The 24,713-nt window shown below is 42.9% G+C and overlaps 1 protein-coding gene across 1 annotated transcript; it reads left to right on the forward strand.

Annotated features, from left to right (window-relative positions):
* Positions 1 to 392: 392 nt before the first annotated feature.
* Positions 393 to 18,447, forward strand: ccar1 (cell division cycle and apoptosis regulator 1). The gene is made up of 26 exons (XM_078288742.1): positions 393 to 421; positions 1,026 to 1,187; positions 1,827 to 2,002; positions 2,120 to 2,260; positions 3,864 to 3,896; positions 5,078 to 5,274; positions 6,185 to 6,311; positions 7,075 to 7,194; positions 8,699 to 8,891; positions 9,007 to 9,151; positions 9,298 to 9,453; positions 9,542 to 9,767; positions 10,267 to 10,380; positions 10,742 to 10,908; positions 11,778 to 11,988; positions 13,207 to 13,290; positions 13,773 to 13,961; positions 14,732 to 14,923; positions 15,088 to 15,321; positions 15,423 to 15,552; positions 15,830 to 15,921; positions 16,044 to 16,190; positions 16,412 to 16,532; positions 16,753 to 16,935; positions 17,460 to 17,665; positions 17,766 to 18,447. Exons 2-26 carry the CDS (start codon positions 1,076 to 1,078, stop codon positions 17,844 to 17,846), a joined length of 3,777 nt encoding a protein of 1,258 aa, XP_078144868.1. The 5' UTR covers positions 393 to 421; positions 1,026 to 1,075; the 3' UTR covers positions 17,847 to 18,447.
* The last annotated feature ends 6,266 nt before the right edge of the window (positions 18,448 to 24,713 follow it).

A 24,713-nucleotide genomic window follows, 5' to 3' on the forward strand; every position in this document is an offset into this window, starting at 1 on the left:
TGTTGTTGAATCTTCTTAATTGAGATATCCGCATAATATAATTATGCATGTACGTTAGGGATATGTTTGGCTAAACCTAGACTAGTGGTTCTCCGCCTTTTCAGCTCATGGCTCCCAAAACAAAGCAATGACTATTTACAACCCATTGTTATAGGTGTAAAAACACAATGATGAACTTTGACCCCGTGATGATTTTTATCCGTCTATGTCGCTTAATTATTGGAAGGCACATAGGGACAGCAACCATTTATTTCACATGAAACGTGCAACCACCACGAAGATGTGCATTGGATACATATATTTACAGATTCCATAAACCATCTCCGCTTGACTCCTAGGTTGAGAATCACTTGCCTGTAATCAGGTTCGCCGTGCGCATGCGCAGTATATGTCGCGAACGGCCGGTGCGGAGGACAGAGTGGTAAGCAGCGAGGACATTAATGCTTTAATCAAAGCCAACGTCACTTATCTGAAACATTTTGTATGAAGTTAAACTATTGTTGTACAGGAGAATTTGTACCATAGCTGGAAGTGTTTTTTCATCGGCTGTCAAAGCATTGGCAATTTAGAACCAACTGGCTAGCGAAATTTGCTAGCGAGCGTTAGCCAGGGCCTCGTTGTTGATAACAAAAACCCAACACGAGCCATGCACATCCTGCTAGCGCGTGTTTTATCTGCCAACCAAGCTAACGGTAACTCTGTGCTAACTGTTATCGAGAGGCTGTGTCTCCTAATAGGGGCACATTAATGGCTCGTTGGGTCGTGATGCATTGTAAGATGGTAATAGATAAGACACGTCTTAATATTGCCAACGTAATAGCCAGCAAGGTAGCTTTTCGTTAGCTAATGTTAGATATGCTGGTTTAGCATAACAAGAACGACGCTAGTGCGTCTGTATTTTAATGTTAGCTAGCTAGCTATCTGCTGCTCAGGCTCGTTGCTGACGTTAGCTTGTAGCCGTTGAGCCGTTGTCAAGGTTGCTGTGTCAGCAATTACTAATTGACCGGTTTTCGTTGTTTTGAAAGAGACAAGCCTCGACCTGCTGAGCAGAGACTCCCCGTAACCTGAGCGAGTCATGGCCCAGTTCGGGGGACAGAAGAACCCGCCGTGGGCGACTCAGTTCGCCGCTACAGCGGTATCCCAGCCGGGCCACTCAGGACAGTCTCTTGACCTCAACAGCCTGCACTGTGAGTATCGTACTGTCTCATTTTCTCTAATGTTGATTTGATTAACGCTAAGGTACTCCATTGAACCCTGTGGATGGTATCAAATTAAGAGAAAAACTGTAGATCTCATTCCATTGAAATGCATAAAGAGGTAACGTTATGCATTCATTTGACATGCTGGGTCCATAAAACTGCAAAGGTGCAGAACTAACACCTGAATATATGCCAGAAAATGTTTTTTTCATTGCCTGTGTTGGCCTTGTTATATATATATATATTTGAACGGGATGGGGATTGCACTTTTAACATTTCTCAGTTTTACTTCTTGAACCTGTGTGCCTGCAGCTAATGACTAAAAAGGGATCTGAGTGCAATTGTGTTAAGATATGTGCAAAGGAAAATTTTGGCCTACGTGGTGGATTATTGGGGTTGAGTATGTCCTGTCAAAAGTCATCATACTGTCTATACATTCATAATGCATCTCTTTCTCACTGTTATGCTTGCTCTATACTCTTCTGGTCTCCATTGTCTTTCACTTCACCACTGACTCTTATACCTGTCATCACACCATCTTCTCCATCCCATTCCCATCCAGCCTCCCCTTTTTAATGAATTTCCTCCGCCTTTCTGACTCTGGTGCCTTATTCTCCCTCTCTGCAGCTCTTGGAGTGCAACAGCCATCTCTCCTGGGAGCATCTCCCTCTATGTACTCCCAGCAGTCAGCGTTGGCTGCAGCTTCTCTCAGCAACCAGTCTGCTGCCAACTACCAACTCTCGCAGCAGACTGCAGCCTTGCAGCAGCAAGCTGCAGCAGCTGCCGCCGCAGCACTGCAACAGGTCAGTCACAGAGAGGCAGTCCTAAGCGCAGTCTGCAATCTATGCACCCCCCCTTGGTCACATGTAATACTGTCTGACCAAATCCCATATCTCATTATGTTCTATTTTTACCTTTAGTCTCAGATCAATACAGCCCTCCAGCAGTATCAGCAGCAGCAACAGCAGCAACAACAGCAACAGCAGCAGCAGCAACAGCAGCAGCAGCAGCAACCTCCTCAGCAGCCTCCTCAACAGCAACTGTACAGTGTACCTCATCAGGTGAAATATAGGCCCTTTTTGCACATTAATATGCACCTGTTAATATATTAAGTTCACCCATCTCATATTATCTTTCTAAACGTATTTTCACTGTGCCTTAGTACAGTTTGCTAAATGTACTTGCCTGGGGTTAGGGCTTTGTCAGAGTGGGCAGGTAAAGAGTGCAATCACTTAAACAAAAAACAGGGAGCAGTGAGTGAGCCTAATAGATGTCACACAAATTTACAAATTGAAAAACAAATGGTCTTGCTGCAGTGGGTTTGGGATGCAATTTTAAGCTCAGATCTAGTGGTGTCTTTGGCCCTCACAGCATGCAGAGTGAACAAGCATTCTGTTAGAATTAGTTTGTTGCTAGATACAGGTAGGTTATTGTTTATATTTATATGAAATTGATAGTTGATTTAAACAGTTTATTCACTTTTTGTCAAATATGGACCATCTGACTAGAAAGGAAGAATTGATGAAGAGTCTCATGATCGACTTTCAGATAGGTCAGTTTTAGTTTACATGTCAAAAAAGACAGTGATATTTGTGCTAGATGGAACCAAAAAAGGAGCAAACAGTGGCTGGCTGTAAATGCAGCACAGCAATTTTTTGGTTCTCTCAGCAATATTGAATCAACTTATATATTAGCTGCTAGCCTCTCACAACCAAGGATCCAGTTTGCCAGCGGTTGGCTGTAGCCCATCATTTCCCTCTGGGGCAACAAGGTGCTGCAGCTAATGGAACATTCATATATCATCGGTTTCCTGTGCTGTTTTGATTGGAGCAGCTTCACAGCTTCGAGGGAAATTATCTCAAAGTGTATTTTTGGCATCTTGTTTTGAAGAGGGAACTCCAAACTTGATTGCGAAAAATGTCTGGTGCGTGTGCTATTGCTGTTTTGACCATATTTGGACAACTTAACAATGTTTATAGAAAGTTCTGCCTAATTTGAACTGCTGACTGGTAACAATGAAGCACACATGTATACTTGTCCACAAAATAATTATTGTTATGTTTAAGGATTTAGATGTCCTGTATTATTGAATTGAAACCTGAGAATGCATGATTTTTTTTGTTTGTTTGTTTTTGGTGCTATAGAGTGGGTCTTTAAATTTAGATCTGTGCCATGGCTTCAAACAAATTGTGGTTTGTCAGCAAAACAGTAGACCTGGCATGACTCCAGAGCCTCTGAAGTTCATGGAGTGCTCTGGCAAACCAGCAGCAAAGTCAGCTCATAGCGCTCTATTTAAAATGGCCTAAGCTTTGATTTAGCTGTGCTTCGCTAAGGATAAAATCCCCTTCCACTCTTAAAATTGAGATTAATTTTTGTTCATGATTTGGTGCTCCGTCTTTTTGCTATTAATTTAGCAATTTTCCCTTGAGTCAGTTGTAAAGCTTGTGTTGTAGGCAATTTTACATGACTGCACTAATGACACTGTGTGTGTATGTGCATGTAGATCATGTTTCCACTAGCAACATCATCAGTGAACAGACTCCTAGGGGCTATAGTGAATTGTAAGAAGGCACAATGTGTGGCGTTGTAATGTGAACAGATCTCAAATCTTAACCCAAGAAATATTAACCCTTGGTATTGACTATTCTCCTTCTCTCTTTACAGCTTCCGCAGCCTCAGCAGGCACTACTTTCTCAGGTAATGAGCAAAAACACATTTTAATTTGCCACCTCTACTGTTTGTCATTGTGAAAATGATCTCAGCTTGTCATCTGGGTTGAATTACTGAGTTAGACACAGGCCTCTCATAATGTTTTTTGAGGTTGTATTCAATACAACATTAATAAATAAAAATATATAACGGAGACAAAATCTAAGACATGCATGCCTAAATTGATCTTGATACTCGGTTCCGATGTTTCCATAACCTACTGGATCAAAATACGTTTGCTTTATCAATTCCGCTGTTGATTTGTCTCACTCTCCATTCTTCCCTCATCTGCTGTGTGTGAGTGACTGCAAGGTTTACTGAGGCTCGCAGAAAGCTAAGTGTGTTTAGCAGTTGCCTTGTGGCTGAAGCTCATAGCAGCAGAGCAAGCATGCTAAACATTAAAAACATTCCAAAGTGTGGTTGCACTTTGACAGATAGTCTGGTTTGTCCACTTTGTTGCTCTGCTGCTACGTGCATCAGCTCCTCCATGTCAGCTGTTCTCGTGCCTCAGTGATGTGCACTGAACACACTCTGCCTCCCCCATGCTCATTTGCACACACAGTGTACAGTTGTGTGATGTGTGTACAGTTTTGGATGCTGGAATCATTGCATTTGAGTTGAGGGTATTGTAACAAAATAGTAAAACAGTATAATATGAATAGGTCATTTTTTTTAGGGATGCACCCATATATATCGGCAGGCTATATTAGCCGATATCAGCTTTAAAAAGTGATATCAGTATTGATCCATTATTATTTTTGCTGCCGATATTTGGTTGATTGTGGAGTTGGCATTTTTGTGTCCTTATTTTTGTAGCAGTCTGTCACCTAATACAATTGTAATTATCTTAAGATAGTCATGTCTGAAAAGCTTAACCCTTTTTGCACCTGCATTTGTACTATGATTCACTTTTATACTTTTGTCTATGGGTGGGAATATGTGGGATAAAACATGTTGGTGCATCCCTATGTTTTTTTTATTTTGGCTTGGTAGCAGAATCTCAATTCAGTTACAGATTTAGTAGTTCTGGGGTGACATAAAGGTCCGTTATGGTAGTGTGTATATATGATAAAGGAACCGAGAAGGGAATCCAGTCGTTAGGAAGGAATCGAAATTGATTAAAATCTTAATTTCTAACCCTGTTCCTTCTCTCTGTTCCCCCCTCTCAGCCCCCCGTCGCTTTGCCCACCAGTCTGAGCCTGTCCAACCCCCAACAGACGGCCCAGATTACCGTCTCCTACCCAACGCCACGTTCCAGCCATCAACAGCAGACGCAGCCCCAGAAGCAGCGAGTCTTCACTGGTGTTGTCAACAAACTACACGATACTTTCGGCTTTGTGGACGAAGATGTCTTCTTTCAGCTGAGGTGAAGGAGAGAGGATGGTCGTTGGTTTCTCCCAGACCACGTGCTCTGAGTATTTCCTGTCAAGATGGGTGTTTCTTTAGAATTTAACGTTGCTCTAAATTACACATGTGGATAATGCAGTTACATGGCGCTGAGACCTTATTGCTACAAACTTTGAGTCTCATGGTACAAGTAGTTTTTTGGTCTTAGATGCCTAAAAATAAGCATCTAAAATTCTTGTGTTCTTTAACTTATTTCATGTAAGCTGCCACACAGATACTGTTGATATTGAATATGAGGGAATTATTTTTTTAAATTCATTATTAAATGGAATGGAGAACTCTACAAAAATGTGTGAGTTGGTTCAGCACAAATCCCTGCCATGTTAAAAGTATTTTTTAGAAAGGGCAACAGAATCAACATTTTTCAAAATGCAACATCTGGAAAAAGTAAGGTACTGTGATAACTGCGGAGGAGAGGAACAGTCCCTGCCAGGCCTGTCATGGTATTAAAGTTGTTCTGATAAATTGAGACTTTTAAATATCGTAACTATTGCTGGTATGCTCATTGATATTTCTGTGTTTCATAAAGCCGCCCATACAAGCCATGCACAGTGAGGGATGTTGGAACACAAAATGCAAACTTGATGGTGCGAATCTTGTGCACTTAATTTGATTAGACTAGTTATAGTTTTGTTTCAGTATGTGGATACATTTGCATATTAGGTTGATGTGGCCTAACCCCTATGTAAATTTTGGAGCCTTTTTATACCCATGCCCATGTCATTTCCCAGGCCATTAGTTGATCTGGGATGTTTTGGGGTTTTTTTTTCAATTTGAAAACTGAAGTGACAAGGCAAGTCCAGAGAATAAGCATACGTTTTATTGGACATGTTGTGCCTAATGTCTGATATTTGTTCATATTTTTTTAGTGCTGTGAAGGGGAAGACTCCTCAGGTGGGCGACCGGGTCCTGGTGGAAGCTGTGTACAATCCCAACATGCCCTTCAAGTGGAACGCACAGCGCATCCAGACCTTACCTCAGCTAGCCAACCAGTCGGTGAGAACGCTCCTTCGAAACAGCCAGAGGTTACAGTCAGTTGCTCAAGAATGAAAGGAAAACATTCTTGAGCATATAAAATACAACTTGGGTTTTCTTATTAAAGACCATGCGACCTTTGATTGTACTGTATCCACAGTCATTGTAATGTCAGTGTTTCCTCTATATTCATTCCCGGATTTAAAATTCCTCCCTCTGCTAGAAAAATGTAAAGACTCTTTCTTTGTGTGGCTTTATTGTTTATAAAACATGAAGCAACAGTGGAATAATGAATCCATATATGAATATCCAAATGAGAGCGTTTTTTTTTCCTCCCACTGAAACTGGTGTAAACCCAGTTTCCAGAGCCAAAATTGCTTTCAACCCTCCCAGTCCTTCAAAAAGTCTAGAGGAAACACTGTCTCATCACCACATCTTTTCAGCTTTTGAAACTCCAGTCTGGTTACTTTCTACCTTTTGTTTGTCAGCTTCAAGTAATTTCAGGCTTTGGCCTTACAGAGTAAACAGTGGAGCAATTGCTCATTTGCTTCTGAGCCAGAAGCTATATGGGTCAAATCATTATAATGCCTGCCTGATTTTTGGATATCCCCCAGTGGGATCCACAGTGTAATATTTAATATTGGACAATTTACCTGTCTTAGTTTGCTAGGGAGTCCTGATGTGTTTAGGTCATGGGTGTGTTTTCACGTTGGATGTTATCCCTGTGTGTGTTTATGTAGCTGTCTGTTTTTTTATTGACTGTTGTGTTCTCAATCCCTCCTAGCATCAGCAGCAGCCTCAGCCTTTACCTCAAGCTTCCCCACAGCTGGGCGGCTTTTACAATGAGCCAGGGATGCAGCTGCGCTACTCAGACATGCACTCCACTCCGGACAACAGACAAAATGTAACCCCATTGCCCTGGCCCTCACACACCTTTTGGGTCCTGCCCCCTTTTCAATTTCTTTCGTACATTTTCCTCTTTGTTTCCTGCTTCTCTCTCTTAAACTGCTTATGATGAACTCTAACCATAGACACATCTATTCTAAATTGCAGTTTTTGCTTGTTCTTTTGGTTTGCTGTTGTAGACAATGTGGATAGATTTTGCAGTAATATCAGAATTTTATTTTAAGGAACATTAATTTGTCTTTTTTTTTTCTATATTATGGCTTCATTTTTAAATTTTGAAGGGACATTTTGTGGTAGATAATTAGCCTTATTTTACCTAAAGTAATTTTTATATGAAAAACAAATGAACGTTGCTTGATCTCTTTTTTTTCCAGAGGTGTTTTTCAACTTTGGGCTTCTTAATGTTGAAATCAATAAATCTCTCTACAGGGGACATTGCAGACGACAGTGAATTCAGGAAAAGGTGCTATCAAATCTTAAGCGATGCCAGGAACAGTGCATGAATCAAGTGTTCTTCTCCACATATAAATTGCTCCACAATATACTCTCAATGAAATGCCATTCAGAGTTTTTCAAAATATATTATTTTAAAAGTTGTGTTTGTTAGCAGTAGGGCTGGGTATCAAAAGTTAAGCATCCAGACCTCCGTAATAGTGCATCTTCTCTTCTTTTTTGACTCAATAACAACAATAACAGTGTTAACACATTTTGCAGAGATGGTAATGACATTATTTCCTTTTTTAAGGAAGGTGTTTGTGATGCATTCATTTACAGAAGGGTATAGGTGGCTTTATTGAAATAGGTTAAAATCGTCTCATGGGTTAGACAAAGTATAGAAAAAAGTATTTTTCTGTATTGATATTGAAAATTTCGAAACAATACCCGGCCCTGGATGGCAGAATGATATTTTTGGGAATGCACCTTCAACTCACTCTTTTCTTGATACCTTTAATTCTCACCTTTATGTTGGTAAACAATGCTTCCTATTTTTTCATCTAAAAACTTTTAACAAACATCTGAGAGTTTGTTTTTGCTTCACAAACAGGTCAAAAACCGGATTGCTACTTTTGGCAGATTCCTTAGTTGACTTTGAAGTCGCTCTGTCAAGAGATTTTTTGCTGAGTTAATGAATACTGAACCAGCTACCCTCTGGGTTGATGTTTTTGTTTGTCCTAAAGACACAACCTTACTGTTTAGCACCAGGTATTCTTTGATTAGGACAGCATATCGGGACACGTCTGATAAGACTACTTCTCTCATTCTTCCACTCAAGCAGACATTAAAACCCTTTCCCAGCTTCTTTCTCTCAGGCAGCCAGTATTGCAGACCGAGGTTTTGTACAGTTTAATGCCATAGGTACACAGGGACCCACATTCTGTTTTTGATGTTTTATTTATTGTTTAGACTTTAGCATGTTTAGGAATCATATCTGCCATTGTGTGGTCTTTTGTGTGCTTACCTTTCCCTTGCATCTTGTTTTCTTCTTTTTCCTCTTTCTGTAGAGCCAGCCTCAAGCTCCTAACATGATGAAGCCAGCCCCCACCATGCTGCAGTCCCTGCCTCCCCCCACCACATTCAGTGTCCCAGCCCAGGGCCCCCCTCCCTCCCTGCTGCAGGCCCAGCTGTCTGCCGCCTCCCTGGCCCCGCTCCTCCAGAACCCTCCCCAGCCCCTGCTGCCACAACCTCCGCCCAAAGGTAAAACCCTTTCAGGCTTTCATTTTTATGTGGCACACCATTACAAAATCATGTCTGCGTTTGTGGTATGTCAAGTGGTTGAATGAGTATTTTGTATCATGTCCTTTGTGTGTAGATGTGTTTCCCGGGGGTCTGCTGCAGCCACCAGTGAGAATGATGCCGCAACCTCAACCCGTCCGACGGATTGAACCCCCACCCCGCTTCCCCAATCGCAACGATCGAGGCCCTGAGCTCATCCTCAGGACTAAAGAGGAACGCAGGTGAGGCGGCGATAGATTTCTTCAGAGATAATCTGACAGTATTTGTTCAGAGTGGACCAAATTACACTGAACCATGCATTTAGCTTCTTGTATACATGTCTGATAACATTTCTGTTAATTATCCATCCTTTTACCTAATCCTGTAGCCGGGAGAGAGACCGTGAGCGCAGGAGGTCGAGAGAGCGCTCACCCACACGCAAACGTTCCAGAGACCGTTCCCCGAGGCGGGACCGCTCGCCCCGACGGCCTCGCAGGATGGTTCCTCGCTACACTGTCCAGTTTTCCAAGTTCAGCCTGGACGGGTATGTAGAACCTTGTTAGTGTTTGATGGGGTTAGTTTTGACAGTTTTATATGGTCGACAGTCTAATTTAATACTTTTTGTTCTGTAGCTCCAACTGTGACATGATGGAGCTGAGGAGGCGCTACCAGAGCCTCTACATCCCCAGCGACTTCTTTGATGCGGTTTTCACCTGGGTGGATGCCTTCCCACTGACACGGCCCTTCCAGTTTGGCAACTACTGTAATTTCCACATCTTGCACAAGGAGGTGGATCCCATATCCAAGAACACCGCTGTGCTGGACCCACCCGATGCCAATCACACCTACAGTGCCAAGGTGAGATTGTCGAGGATACATACCTATAGCACCAGTGTTTCCTTGTTTTCCCTGACATTCATTTAGCTGCAGTAGCCCACCACAGCTAGAAAAACGTAAATACAGAGAAAATGTATCATCTGGCTTTATTCCTAAATATTGCAATCATAATTACAGCACAAGTTTCCATTTACCATGATATAATTATGTAAATAAGAGCCATTCTTAAACTGTAACTCCTTCTGGAGTTTCTCCTGGAATGAACCCAAACCAAAATGACCCCAACCCCCCCACAAATACAAAAACATTCTTCAGAAAACATGTGTAGCTCTACATTTATCTTTATTTTTACAGTTGGTGGACACAATAATTAGTTAGAATAAATAGTTAGCATCTACATTGCCATGATCTTCTGCATAATCGTACAATTCCTTTGGGGATCATTAAACTTTCATCTCATCTCATAGCAATCTAAGCTGTTACCATTCAGTTGATGTGGTTTCTCTCTTGGACGTTTTAGGTGATGCTGCTGGCTAATCCCAGTCTGGAGGAGCTCTATCATAAGTCCTGTGCTCTGGCAGAGGACCCCCAGGAGACCAGAGACTCCTTCCAACACCCTGCTAGACTTATTAAGGTACACCACACACTCACCGTGCACATACCGTACACACAAGTGTGTGATCGAGGCACAGTGCCGTGGCACAGCCTCGGCCAACACAGCTGACAGTGATGCAATATTCCTATTCCATTGCTGAGCACTCAGTATGTGTGGAAGAAACCCAACTGATGTTGGCTCTTCTGTGTAAATCACTGGTGTTTTTCTCCCTCACGTCTCTTGTGTGATTATTTGGACTTACTCCTGACCCGTTTTTTTGTTTTCTCTCTCTATCCTCTCTTCTTGCTTTCTCCACCATCTCCCTTTATCCATATCGTCATTCCCCATTTCTGTCTATCCCCATTGCTCTCCTTTGTATCCGCCTGTCTCTCTCCTTCAGTTTTTGGTGGGAATGAGAGGTAAAGATGAGGCCATGGCCATCGGTGGTCACTGGTCTCCCTCTCTGGATGGAGCTGACCCAGAGAAAGACCCCTCAGTCCTTATAAAGACAGCCATACGCTGTTGCAAGGCACTCACAGGCATAGACCTGAGTCTGTGCACTCAGTGGTAAGTGCTATTCCTCTCATCACCACTTCTTATTTTTCTTTTTGATTGTGTTAATGCCTGTGGTAAAACCCCATATCAAGAATCTTCCAATATGCTGCGTGGTTTCACTACCTCGGCTCTTAATCTCATCTCGGACATGTTGGGTGGCTTTTCTGTTTCATTTTTTATATCAGTGATTATTGTTGTGTTTTTAATTTGCTACTTCAATTATTTTTGTTGTTGTGCGATGTTCCTTTTGGCCTTTGTGCGCTGTCGTCCTGTCTCTCTCTTTCTCTGTCACTCTCTTTCTCTCTTTTTATACATATATATGCATATGTGGTTGTGATGAAAGAACGAATGCATTGCCTCCGTGGCTGTATGAGCAGTAGCCTGGACCAGAAGACACCACCATTACTTTGTTGTTTGATTTTTCTATGGCCTCTGTTAAATATCTTACATATTTAACTTGCTTTCACTGTGTCCTGTTGATTCTGTCTGTTTTCTCACAACCCCTATGTAGTGGGGTATGTAAGTGTATCCTATGTTAAACGCAGAATACTGACCTATAATTGGCTGAAGGGGGGTAATAATGGGGATGAATTTGCGGGTTTGACTTGTGATTGTCTGTCTTCTCAAAAACTTTCTCAAAATGGCTGCCGTAACCTGTGACAACTGTTGGAGAGCCGCAGACTGGGTCCATATGTTTATACTGTGTGTTGTGGGGGAGAGGGGTCACTGTAATGATGCGTGTGGTCATTCAGTGACCTCGGGGGTGGGAGTAGCTATATGTGGGAACAGAAGGCTTGCCCTAGCAAGGCTTGCCTTTTTTTTTTTCTCTTGTGTCCTGACGAGAATGTTTCTTTCCAATGCGCCTTCTTCCTTTGCGACAGGTATCGTTTTGCAGAGATTCGCTATCATCGGCCGGAGGAGACACACAAGGGGCGGACAGTCCCTGCACATGTGGAGACAGTGGTTTTGTTTCTTCCGGATGTTTGGCATTGTCTTCCTACCCGCTCAGAGTGGGAGGGGCTGTCGCGGCGACTCCGGGAGCAGCTGGCTGAGAAGCTGTCGGCCGAGCGAAAGGAGGCGGATGGAGAACAGGCACTGAACCGCTAATCCCTCTCTTCTCATTTCCGCTTCTCACAGGAAGGCACAGGAATTACAAAAAAACAAACCCCAGATACACATTAAACACAAAGCACATGCCACCAGTCACGCACACTGACAGACACAAACACAGGCAGATTATTGAACCACCAGACCCCCCCCCCCCCCCCCCCCCCTTAGGCTTCTTCTGTTTACTCCTCCACCTTTCCCCTTCTACTCTCTTCCAATTTCTCCATCCCTCCATCAGCACCCCCACCTTCCCTCACATCCAGCAGACACATACAGTGGAAGGAGTGAGACTAGGTTGTACTGTAAAGACACCATTGCAACTGATAAAACAGCTTCCAGCGCCTTAAACTACACATGATTGGGTGCTAATCTGGGTGTAATCATTCATGTTAATCCTGGCATTTAGTTGTGCATTATTACTATTAACAAAAGCTTGCTTTCAATTGGGTTTCTTGCACATGGGTTCAAGAATTATCTCAAATGACATAATTTCTCGGCTTGGAACCAGTGGTGATTTTTAACACTTTGCTGGAATCTGCAGAGTCAGTTGCATTTACATAATGTGTTTGTTCTAGAAATGTTTTTTTTATTTTTTATATGATGTTTCACATCAATTTGATATCGTCTGACTTCGAAAAGAGAACCTCCCCCAAGTCCTGTTTCTTGTCTGTTCTTGTTGTTGGATTCTATATTCTGATTTGGACTATATGTAGAACTTGGTTTTTCCAGGGCAGTTGGTTGGACAGAAGGACAGATGGCTCCTATGTGACATAGGCCTATAAAACCCATAAATGGCAAGACCCAATACCCCAGTCATAGTCCATGGTAGGGCCACCCTATCCACACTCCGTTTGGAGACCAGCTTCAGTTCACCTGCTGTACCTACACACCTTTTGGACACCTGTCATTGATTTTTACCTTTTTTGTGTTCCACAGATTGATTGATTGGCCGCTGGGGGGCATTTCCGTGGGTTTTTATAAGAGCTAGAGAGCTTCCCTGTGTACCCTTCAGTAGCAGTGGACTTAAACACAGTCGAGAGCTCACTAGGACGAGACTATGAAAGACAGATGTGACCTTGCTTCTTGCACGGATCAACTTTGTTTTCACAAACTCAACCAGGCCAGGAGTGCTGTGCTGATGGTTTGCTGTCCCACCTCTTTCCCTCTCTCTGCCTATCTCCATCTTAATTATTTCCTTTCAAGGAGGAAGAGGACAAGGATGAAGGTGAATCGAAGGAGGTTGCTACTCCCACTCACTGGGCCAAGCTTGATCCGAAGTCGATGAAGGTGAGGCTCAGGGAGCAGACCTTTGCACTGATACAGCGGAGACCTAGAAGTATTACTAGACCAAGTATTAGTACATTTACAGGGTTCCCAAAACCATAGAAATCTGGAAAAGTCATGGAATTTTTATTTTGCATTTCCAAGCCAAGACATTTTATGCAAAGTGACACGTGCAAGTTGTCTGAACAAGAACACTTTTAAACTATATTTTAGCATTTAGGTGAGGATTGAAGCAGAAACATCCACTAGTTGTTTGGGTGCATCTATTGTGGGAAGTTCAGTGAGGAATATAGATGTGGTAAGACAGTAGAGGGATCTTCAGTTAATCAAGAAAATATGTATCGTTGTCTCACTCTTTGCTCCAGCAATGCTGCTTAGATGATAGGTATTTGACTTCTGTGGTCCTTTTTTAAAGTTAATGTTCTAGTAAATGGCTTTTAACTAGCATAACATCATCCCATGTCCCTTTTTTCTCCTCTTTTTAGGTGAATGACCTGCGCAAGGAGCTGGATTGTCGCTCTCTGAGCTCTAAGGGGTTAAAGTCGCAGCTGATCGCCCGCCTCACCAAGCAACTGAAGGTGGAGGAGCAGGTGGAGGAGGCCAAGGAGCCGGAGAAACCAGAGAGCAAAGTTGCTGAGGAAGAGGAGCCACCTCGTACAGAGGAAGACAGAGAGGTACGGAGGACTTAGTTATCTAAATAACCATGTGGATCAGTGTTGTTACAATACTAGAATTTTGACTTTGGTACCAATAAATAACTCTTTTTGATTTTTAAAAGTGTGACACTATTACAATACCACCGCAAATAAGAAAAAAATCTGTCAAAGAACAGTTGTCACGGAGGCGCTTTGCTCAGTTACTGCACACGTATTTTGATATGTTGGTTGGGTCTTTGTTTGCTCGATAAACAAAATAGTTCCATATTTCACTCATGGCCCCAGTTTTGTCAGCCAGGCTGGGTGGGCTTGGATTCAGTTCAGGATGTGGTGGACTTAAAAAAAAAATTTAAAAAAAAGACGCTCTTGCCGTGTTTTCAGCTGTTTGACTGTTGAATTTTGCACTGACTGCTCCAGTCCAATGTCAAGAGCCAGACTCCAGTTCTGCCTATTTCAATCAGTTTCATCTCGCAGAACATATTCGGTGAAAGTATTGAACATTTTAAAAAGTCTTGCGCAACACGATCAAAGTAGTATAAACATTTTGGCAATGGTGGCAGCACTACAGTCTGTATGTTACAAGACGGAGTAATGCAAGTGTCATTGAGAGGCGAGTTTTGTGTCTCATGGCTTGTGCCCTTTTTGTGTCAATAGGCATGAGATTGCTGATCACTTAGTCAGTCTACTCAACATTATAAAACCTTTTTAGAATTCAGAGTCTGCTTACATTTAAGTGATGTCATTATGAAAAGAAGTCCACTTCTGACTGGTGTGTTTGTCTCTGGTAGGAGGAGGAGAGAAAGAGGCTGGAGGAGCTTGAGCGCCAGCGGAGAGAGAGACGCTACATCCTCCCCGATGAGCCCACTATCCTCGTACACCCCAACTGGGCAGCCAAGAACGGCAAGTTTGACTGCAGCGTCATGTCCCTGAGCGTGCTGCTGGACTACAGACTGGAGGACAACAAGGAGCACTCCTTTGAGGTGAGACGCCCTGGCCACAGCATTTGTTTTATGGAGATGAAAGAAGTGTACAGTGTGAAAGGTCTGTTTGTGAATATGAAACCAGTAGCATCTGTGTTGTATCTCACAAACTGCCATTTTTGTCTGTTCAGGTTGCCTTTACACTGTCCCCTCTCTCTGTCCAGGTTTCCCTGTTTGCTGAGCTGTTTAATGAGATGCTACAGAGAGACTTTGGCTACCGCATATATAAAGCTCTTGCTGCGATTCCTGCCAAGGATGAGAAGAAGGAAAAGGAGAAGAAGGCCAAGAAAGAGGCAGAAAAGAAGGAGGCCGAAAAGCGTGAAGTAAAGAAGGAAAAAGAAGAGGACAATGAAGAACCAGTGGTGAAGAAGGCCAAAGAGGAGGATGAAAAGAAGAAGGTAAGCCTCTTAAATAGACCTGGTCTTCTATTTACTGCCCATATTTCCTCTACAAGTTGTGTGTGCTTTCATGTCGACGTATGATACATGTCTTTTACCAGGACGATGAAAAGGTCCTGAAGAAGGAGGAGTCTCGTGACGAAGACGAGAATGAGGATGAGGGCAGCACGGCGAATGCTGAAGAGTATGACCCCATGGAGGCCGAAGATGCAGATGATGACGATGATGATGGTACTGATTTCCTTTTTTTAAAACAAGGAATTGCTCAAAAATACAACCAAAGATTTATTCTGTAATTTCCCACAAAATGATTTGGCTGATGATGAGAAATCATGCACCACTCTGAACACGGGATGGATAACATTTCCACAGTATCTGAGGCCTCGAGATTTATTTCTGAGTGAACATGTATTACATTCCACTGTTAGAAATTTGACCATGCCACTGTTCAACCTCTGTCCTTCTGCCCCCCCATCTCTCTCTCTCTCTTAATCTTTCTATTTCTCAGATAAGGATGACGACGACTCTAACGACAGAGAAAGGAAAGACGACCGCAAGGATGGCCGCAAGTCGTCAAAGGAGAGGTCCTCTAAAGACAAGGTGGGTTTTATTATCTTAAGCACACGTTGTGTAGATATCGACTCAGAGTAGAGTGTAAACATGGTTGTGTGTGTGTGTGTGTGTCTGTGTGTGTGTGTGTGTGTGTGTGTGTGTTATGTCAGGAGAAGGAGAAGAAGCAGATGGTCACATACAACAAGGAGCTGCTGATGGCGTTTGTCTACTTTGACCAGAGCCACTGTGGCTATTTGATGGAGAGAGACCTGGAGGAGATCATGTACACACTGGGCCTGCACCTTTCTCGCGCTCAGGTACACACACACTCCAACTCACTCTTTTTATTACACACTCATTCTAGCTTCTGTTTGTATTTAAATGTCACTTGTACTTGTGTGGGCTGCCAACACTGTAGATTTTGGCATATTCAGTTCTGTTGTTGTGTGGGAGTTGAATTTTTTAAGATGGTTTACTTTTCCTATGTTTTGTTGTCACAAGTCATCCTTCCTATCACGTCTATTTTGTCTGTTTCCAGGTAAAGAAGCTGTTGAACAAACCGGTGGTCAGAGAGTCTTGTTACTACCGTAAACTGACGGACAGGGGAAAAGATGAGCCTGCTCCTTCCTTTAGCAGCGCCCAGCTAGACAACCTTTTAGGTGAGCTAATATGGCTGAGCATGTTTCTGCCAACTTTTTAATACAGTCTTGGTGCCCTATGAAAGTAGATTGAAGGTAATCGAGCACAGTGATTGGTTCATTAAATCTGAAATTGAATGTCTAAACATTAATTCTCATGCAATGAGCTGACCAAATGTGGCTGGGCTGGTTTAGCTAACTAATTTTTTAAAATATTCCTCTCTTTATCTCTTTCTCTCAGGTAACCGAGGACTCCTCCCAGCCCCAAAGTCTCGTGCTCAGTCAGAAGCCAGCGAGTCTGGCAATCTGATCGTGTACAACGGAGCCATGGTGGACATCGGCAGCATGATGCAGAAGCTGGACAAGAGTGAGAAAGCAAGAGAGGAGATCGAACAGAAGCTCATTGTGCAGGATGCCAAAATGGGTGCGATTTTGAATCATGTGTCATGTAGAGTATTGTCTATTGAAATGTTTTAGTTGCCTCATTTGCAAGCTACACTCTGTGTCAGTAGTCCACCAGGACAGTGATCTGGCTCAATTTGAGTTTTGCTACAGCAGAACCCAGTCTCACTTCATTTGGCAGTCTCTCTCGTGTGATTGCTGTTGCTAAGTGGACTGGCACATTGCTATCGGCCCAATGAATAGGATCCAGCAGTGCTAATTTTGATTGGTAATGCTGAATGGAAAAGAGAAACTAGTTTAGATTCTGTACAGTCCCACTGTGCATTTGTGGCTTTGCAATCTACAGCTAACTAGCTAAAAACACTCCCACAGCTAAGAAGTGAAGATTAGTTAAGGTTAAATTTTCAAAATGGTAAAACCTTTTTGATTTATTAAGTAGGTAGTCTATCTCACTCTCAGCTGACCTGAACTTGCCTCTTGATGTTGTGTCGCTGGACTTCCCTTGAATAATCCTCCACCTAACCTTGTGTTGCGGCCTCGTTCCAGACGACGATGCTAAGGCGATGGGCCAGCTGGAGCAGGCCAACAAGACGCTGTCCAGGGAGCTGGAGGAGGTGAAGAACACGCTGAGCCAAACTGAGGACTCTCTCAAGACCACGCAGGAGCAGAAGAGCAGCTTCCACGACCAGCTGCACAAGACCTCCAACACCCTCAGCGCCACCGTCAAAGAACTGCTGGCAGTCCTGAAGAAGGTGACAAGATTTAAAATGAGCAACGTTACTGTCTCACTATTATGTTTTTTTTTTTGTTCATTAGATTCAAATTCACTGATTGTTTTTCTTCCCCACCTAGGATCAAGACTCGGAGCAGCCTGCTGATAAAGTCACTGGCGATCAAACTCGGACGTCTCAAACGAACGGTGCTGATGAATGAGTGATACCTTTAAATGAATCTAATCTGTGACATTGACTCTCTTAAAAACCTGTAAATATGCACTAAACAAGTATAATTTGACTCCTTTTTATTTGGACCTATTGTTGTTTCCCAAGTACATGTATAGATTTATTCATTAATTAGTTCCCTTGTGTTCATTTGACCTCAGTTTCTGTGTTTATAGGTTTGTTTCCAAGGAGTTAGTTTTGTTACCTAGACTGTGCCGCATCCTGATTTTAACTATGAGAATTAAATAATTGAAAAGCTTATTTTCATAGTTTTTCATAACTTCAGTTGCTAACAAGTACTTTTTTTGCCATTGCTTTACCCTATCATGTGGCCATTAAAATACCACATGTAGATTTCTGCCAGTATGTGTGAGTTGTACTTATCAGAGATTTTGTTTTTTCTAATTAGCAATAATGATGCTATTTATGTGCAAGAGAATTCATAAAAAGTATATTTAAAAGAAACTAATTTTGGATGGTAGAGGGTGGGAGTGGGTTCCAGCTGATGTTCAGACAGAATTAATTTGTAAACATGTTCCTCATCCCCATCCGCTGTTTAAACAACTGTGTTCAATAAACACGTTGAGTTTGTAGTTCCTCTATTTGGCTGATTTCACTGCCTTCCATTCTCTCTTAAAACACACGGCTATGCATGATCCTTCCTGTGATGAACCTCGACCTCTTGGCTACATCATGACTACTGCTGCAGTCATGCGGTTCATATTTTCCTGTTGGGACTGTTTGTCTATTGTTTGTTGAAAATGGAACTACGTGTGAACCAAACGATAAGCTTGATGAATGTCTGGGATGCTGAAGGAATCTTTGCTGTTTCGTTTTTGAAGTCCATCTCTGAATTCTGTGCATTAGTTGTTTTGGGTTGGAAAAGAGCCAAAATTGAATTCAAGTTGTGCCCCAAAGCAGCCAATTTTATTTTTCTATTGACAATGTACTCTATGGATGTCTTGTGCAAAATTAAAGTGGTTCATTTTAACACTATAATAATGTGCTTCTGCTTCTTATTATTTTCTGGTACTGTTTGTATGACAAGTAGTACATTTTCATTTAGCCATTCCTTTATGCAAACAATTAAACAGGGCCCCAATGAAGGAATTATAATTTTTCCACTATTCACATGTACATATATGATAAAAGATTTTTGAAGATATTGTTAAAATTAGATTTTGTTTGAATGTTTAAATTTAAGTTTTTGAATTTGAATTCGACCATTTGGTGTTGTTGGCCAATCAGGGTCCAGTATTGTGAGGACTTACTCTTCAAATTCATTTAATAAATATCCTTTTAAACAAACATTAATTAGCAAAACATCATGAAGAACGTTATTCTTATCCTGAACTATTTGAAAACAAAATCATGAAAACTAAAAACATGTAACCTTGTGATTGTAATGGCTCTACTCACCAGCAGGGGGCAGCAGTAGATGCAGAATAACAGCCGCAGAGCGCTAACTGGCTGCTTTATTTACCCTAATATAGAAGAGCCGTCCCGATGTACATTTTAGAAACCAGTTGTTCACTCAAAGAGAGTTTCTGTCACAGATTCAAAAACCTCCACATGGTTTTTTTTCCCCTCGGAGGGTGAACTGGACCCAATGCTGCTGCTTAAAAAAGACTCAGAGGGCTCAATTCTCTTGTCAGTGTCAAAATGCAAAATTGTGAGATTTAGCTGACTCAGATGTTAACTTTTGTGCGCTTTGCAATGCAGAACAGGTGCCATCTTGATCACACTGAGGTTTCCTGAAGGCACGCAGATCTAAGCACTCTGACATGAAGGAGAGTGTGATGAAGACAGATCAGGGAGCGAGGGTTGCTCCACGCCATTTATCAGGAACATTATCCCTCTGGCTGCAGGTAGAGCTTATGGGTGTGACAGAGATGGTTTTGGACAAGGAATATTAATTATGTGATATATTGTCTTGGGTTCGGTCTATACTGCTGGGAACGGACTAGAGAGCGGAGCAGGGAGGGTCCTGCCTCTCAGCCTCTTGTAGATCATTTACCTTTGAAGCCATTGTTGCCCGAGACATCTCTTTGAAACATTTAAAGGCCTCTATGTCTTTGAGTGATTGGAGTGTGCTTACCTCCTGTTGATGTAATGCTGGCTACTGGCCTTTGTTTCCTCTCTCACCACTCCCTTCAGATGTAAACACTCACACACACACACACACACACACACACACACTCACACACATAATATGCTGGGAGGGGAAGTCCTCTTTCCTTCCACATACCAAAAGGGATTATTGGAATGAGAGTTGTGATTTAAATCAATGTGGTGTCACCAGTGAATTACCATTTAATAATCAATTTAGTCTTTTCTAGACAATGCACCACTGTTTACTCATCAAACATAACAGGAGGCACAGATATCACACTTTAAGGAGATCACATTTATTTGTATCTTGCATTGGTTTATTTCTCAGTCACAGTTCATTTCATCATTTTAGAGCTTTCGTATCCCATTAGTTGCCACTGGAGGTAATCAGTATTTTCCCCCACATTTTCATTTGAACCCACTGTCATATTTTCCCACAGTCCTGCAGCTGTGAACTCTTTTTGCGTTGCAACTGAATCCTGGATCGGCTCCCACCAAGAGTGATCCTGCTCACATTGTGTTAAACTAAAAAAAAAAATAGGAACCTCTGACTTAGCAGGAAACATCCCTGTCCAGTTTTCGACAGCCTGCCTATGTCATTTCCTAGGGAACAATGACTATCTGTCACCCAGCGCTGTGGTTATGTGACTGCTTTTGTCCTGATGTCCCACTCTGAATGGGTGACATACAAACCTTATTTCTCCCCGAGGAATGAAATGCACACATACCCTCCAAACTCCAGCAGCAGCAGTGTGTGTGTGTTTTTGTGTGAGTGTATGTGCATATGTGCACGCTTATGCTTATGCGTATGCGTATGCGTATGCATGCACATGTGACGTGTGAAATTGGAGCCCGCCACAGAGAGCAGGGCAGGTAACCCCACTCCCAAGCTGCAACAGAAGGCTTTTGTGGCCCTTCTCCGCCTCTCCTCTTTAACCCCCCGCTATCAAAGAGCTTGGGTGGGAGTTGCACTCACAGCCCGGTCTGTGGACAATCAGCCCATTTCAATGTGGGGTCGATGTTTTCAGGGGCGGGGGCACCCAAGGTTAGTAAAGAGGGAGTTTGGTTTAGTAACCGATCACGTTGCCGTTTCTGCCCCCTCCCTTGATGCTCGCTTTTCATGTAAATAAGGCTTCTGAAGTCTTGGAGTGGGGTTATGGGGTTAGAAAGCATGTGCAGATGTGGTATGACATTACACTGCTCTCATTGTCAGAAAAGTATCTTGCAAGAGTCTCTCATATTCCATTATGCATTAACACAAAAAGTTGAAATGCAGCTACACAATTCTTACTTTATCGTATGCTAGTGGATCTGTGTGCGCTCGATTTCTCACTTTGGAGGTATTTGTTATGCCGTTCCCCCCTTGCAGTTTGATTTCAAGGGCCTGCTGGTCTGCTTGGTGACTCTGTCCTGTCGTCAATCTGTGAGTCAAACCCTTCCCCGTCTGGTTCTTCTCCCCTCCCCGTCGTTGTCACACATTGTCACACACTCCGCACTTCGGCAAATCACTCTTTTTCCCGTTAACTACCATCCGCTGTGCATGTCAAAAGTCCAGAGTTGTTATTACCATGACAAAGCCGGCTCCCCCCGCCTCACACACAGCCTTTGTGGTCCTGATGGGTCGGCTTTTCATAACCTGTCAGGAGTCACTGTCTGTTTGCTCTCTGCTTTGTTTCTTGGCTTTCCTGCCAGTGATGGTGACAAGATAGGACAGACATGCAGCTCTGAGCCCAAATGTATCCAAGCTAACTGATGTATTATAAACCCATGTCAGTTTTTGTAAGTTTAGCCTCAAAACCCAACTGAATCTGACTGAACTCCGACCAAAACCCCAACTGTCTTTTGGTGGTCTCAGTAAATGTCTTTTTGTGAACTTTTTTTCACCTCAGACACTGTGTAAGATTTTATTCTTTACTCATAATTAATTGTCTCGCTGTATTGTGCAGCAAAGACTTGAATTTCCTGGGCGATGAATTGTAATAGAGATAAGTCTTTCATACAACAAATGACCCAGCTTTCTTCATATCCTCTGGGGTAAACCAGGTTTCTCTCTCAGCTTGTTTGTCCCGTCCTCTCACTCTCGCCCGTCTCCTCTGAGTTTTGCCAGAAGACGTCTGCCCACCAAAGTCAAACAAACAAGGCCGACCGCCCTCTTACGTGCTGTTTGATACTTTAGGTAATTGATACATGAGGGGCTGCATTGAGCGGCTCTGCTCGGCCTCTCCTTGTCTCCCCGACACCCCGGGCCCCCGCTGGAAGAGAGGGGCCCTGTTCGGCCGGAGCAGCCTGCCCCAGGAACCCTGTTTCCTCAGGACCGGGACGGCAAAGTGGTGCAGTTGTTGAGGAAACGATCCTCTCTCAAGGCCTTTCCCTGGGAATACTGGGTTACAGTGTGAGAAAGTTCCACAGTTGTTTTTGACAACATGCCTCTGGGGCGTCTCCCAGTGGGAGCGCAGGAACGCCTCGCCTCTGTGCAGTCTGGACGACCCTCCCAAGACCAGGAACACCAGGAGAACAGCGCAGTCCATTGCTACTAGTTTCCCTCCCAAGTGCAGAGTTAGGTATGAGTTGGGACACTTTTATAGGGCTTGCAAAATCAGGTGGCTGTACTGCTGGAGCCGCTTCAGTGCAACTGTACACCGCTTTGCATCAATTCGAAGCAAGTTTCATATTTCGTTGGTTAACAATAGCTACACAAAGCGTAGCATTCATCTTGGCTTAGCATCTACACTTTGGGGGAAAAGCAGATTTTCCCTAATTGCCACTGCATGCTGCCCTGAAGGAAAGTATGTCACTCAATAAGATAATCATATAGTGGGAACCGAAGATTGCCAGTACCAGCTTGCAATTTGGAAAAACAAACATTTCCATTGTGAAATTGCATAGCTAGCTTTGACACGGTGCATGCAAACATGGGTCAAAACATCTATGGAGAAACAATATGTGCGGTAGACACAGGAAACATTTCCATTCAGGCCGGTTGGTACAATAAATCCCAGTCATTCATAGCTCTGCAGATGTGACATTGAAGTGCCGGGTGGGTTGTCTACTGTCTGGCTCAGATGTGTGATTAAACACAAACAATTATGAATGACTTTTGAACACACACTTGATTTGTATTCTTATTTCCATTCCTCTGTCTAGTGGTGAAGATTGGTTTCTCTCATGACAACGTGTTCTAAGTTTCTGTCTTCTTACCTGATTAAAGGCTTAAAGGTCTACACTGACTTTTTGTGAGTTTGACCCATATTAGTCACCTAACCCAATATGCAACGAGAGGATTAGCACCAAAACCAGCTCTGTGCACATGCTAATGCTTCAGCATACATTATGTTAAGTAGCCTAATCACAGGCAATTAGCATTATCATAAAAGTGGGAAAGTGGGAACTTGTAGCAGCTCTAGTGCTGGATGGTTAGTTCATTTAAATGACTCTCTTTGAGCGTAACTTGTTTTGTTTGCACATGAAGTGAGCTCAGTGGCCGAACAGCTAAAGTTGTAGCACTGTTGATTTGAAATGGACATCACTAATGATGAAGATTGAGATTTGGTTTTCAGAAGTCATGATCTTCAGCTTATAGAAAAATCAAATCAAATCAAAATCGCCTACGGTTACTTATCCTGTATGCTTAAGTGTTGCACACTGGAAGGAGCTAGCTACCAGAGGCACAGAGACGATTTTGGTGCCAATCCTCTCGTCACTCTTGGGTAAGGTGCCAACGGGCCAAACTCCCAAAAAGTCGGTGTAGTCCTTTAATATGCCACTAAAGATATGTTAGAACAAGCATCTGCAACCTACTTGACGGCTGCTGTCTTTGACAAACCGCCTCTCCCTCCTTCTCCCTCCGTCCTTCAGCTCTCTTTCCTGCCCTTCTTCCTCATTGAAATGCAAAACGCTCTGAAACAGGCCAGGAAGTCACCGTGAGGCATTTCCTGCATGCTCCGGGTCACCTTGGAGGGGTCGCCGGGAACGGTGGGAGCGTACTCTTCCTAACAAGGGTGTCCTCTGTGTGTGAGTGCGTGTGCGTGTGTGTGTGTGTGTGTGTGCGTGTGTTATTACAAGGTCATGGGCATGTGTTATTTCATGGATCCTCCTCTGACTCAATAACAGTAAGCATTTTTTTTTCTTCCGTCTGCTGGCGGTGTGCTCAACTAATGAAGCTCATATGCTGCAGATGTCTTTGATGTCACATTACCATAGCAGCTTTCAGGCTCTGCTTCTTCAGTTCAAAGCTCTGGCCATTCAGATCCCGGTTTAATACAGTTAGTGTGGCTGTCTGGATGTTAATTCGGTGACAGGTGACACATCACAGACCAGAATCAGCCTTCATCTTGCTAAAGTTGGCCAATCAGTTCAATGACGTCCGACTTCAGGCGAATTTAGAAAGCGGGTCCATTGCCAAGAACCTTGTGCACATGCACTGAATGTACAAAATATTAGGGGCACTTGCTCTGTTCGTGAAGCACACTGATGAGCTGAATCCAGGTAAAAACCATTATCACTTATTGATTTCCCTTATTTAATCTACACCAATCACAAAGGAGGAGATGTAGATAGATAGGATTTTTAAGCTTTGAGACAACTGAGATGTGGATTGTGCAAAAATGGCTGCAAGTCAATATCAGGAAGATGTTCCTAATATATTGTATATTTCAAGATCCTTGAAAACAAAGATAATATGGATCTTACAAAATTATTACATTTGCTGTGGGTTTGATTCCATCTCTCCATCTGTATTGCATGCCAC

This window comes from Centroberyx gerrardi, chromosome 15, assembly GCF_048128805.1.
Source record: "Centroberyx gerrardi isolate f3 chromosome 15, fCenGer3.hap1.cur.20231027, whole genome shotgun sequence".
Classification (NCBI taxonomy): domain Eukaryota; kingdom Metazoa; phylum Chordata; class Actinopteri; order Beryciformes; family Berycidae; genus Centroberyx; species Centroberyx gerrardi.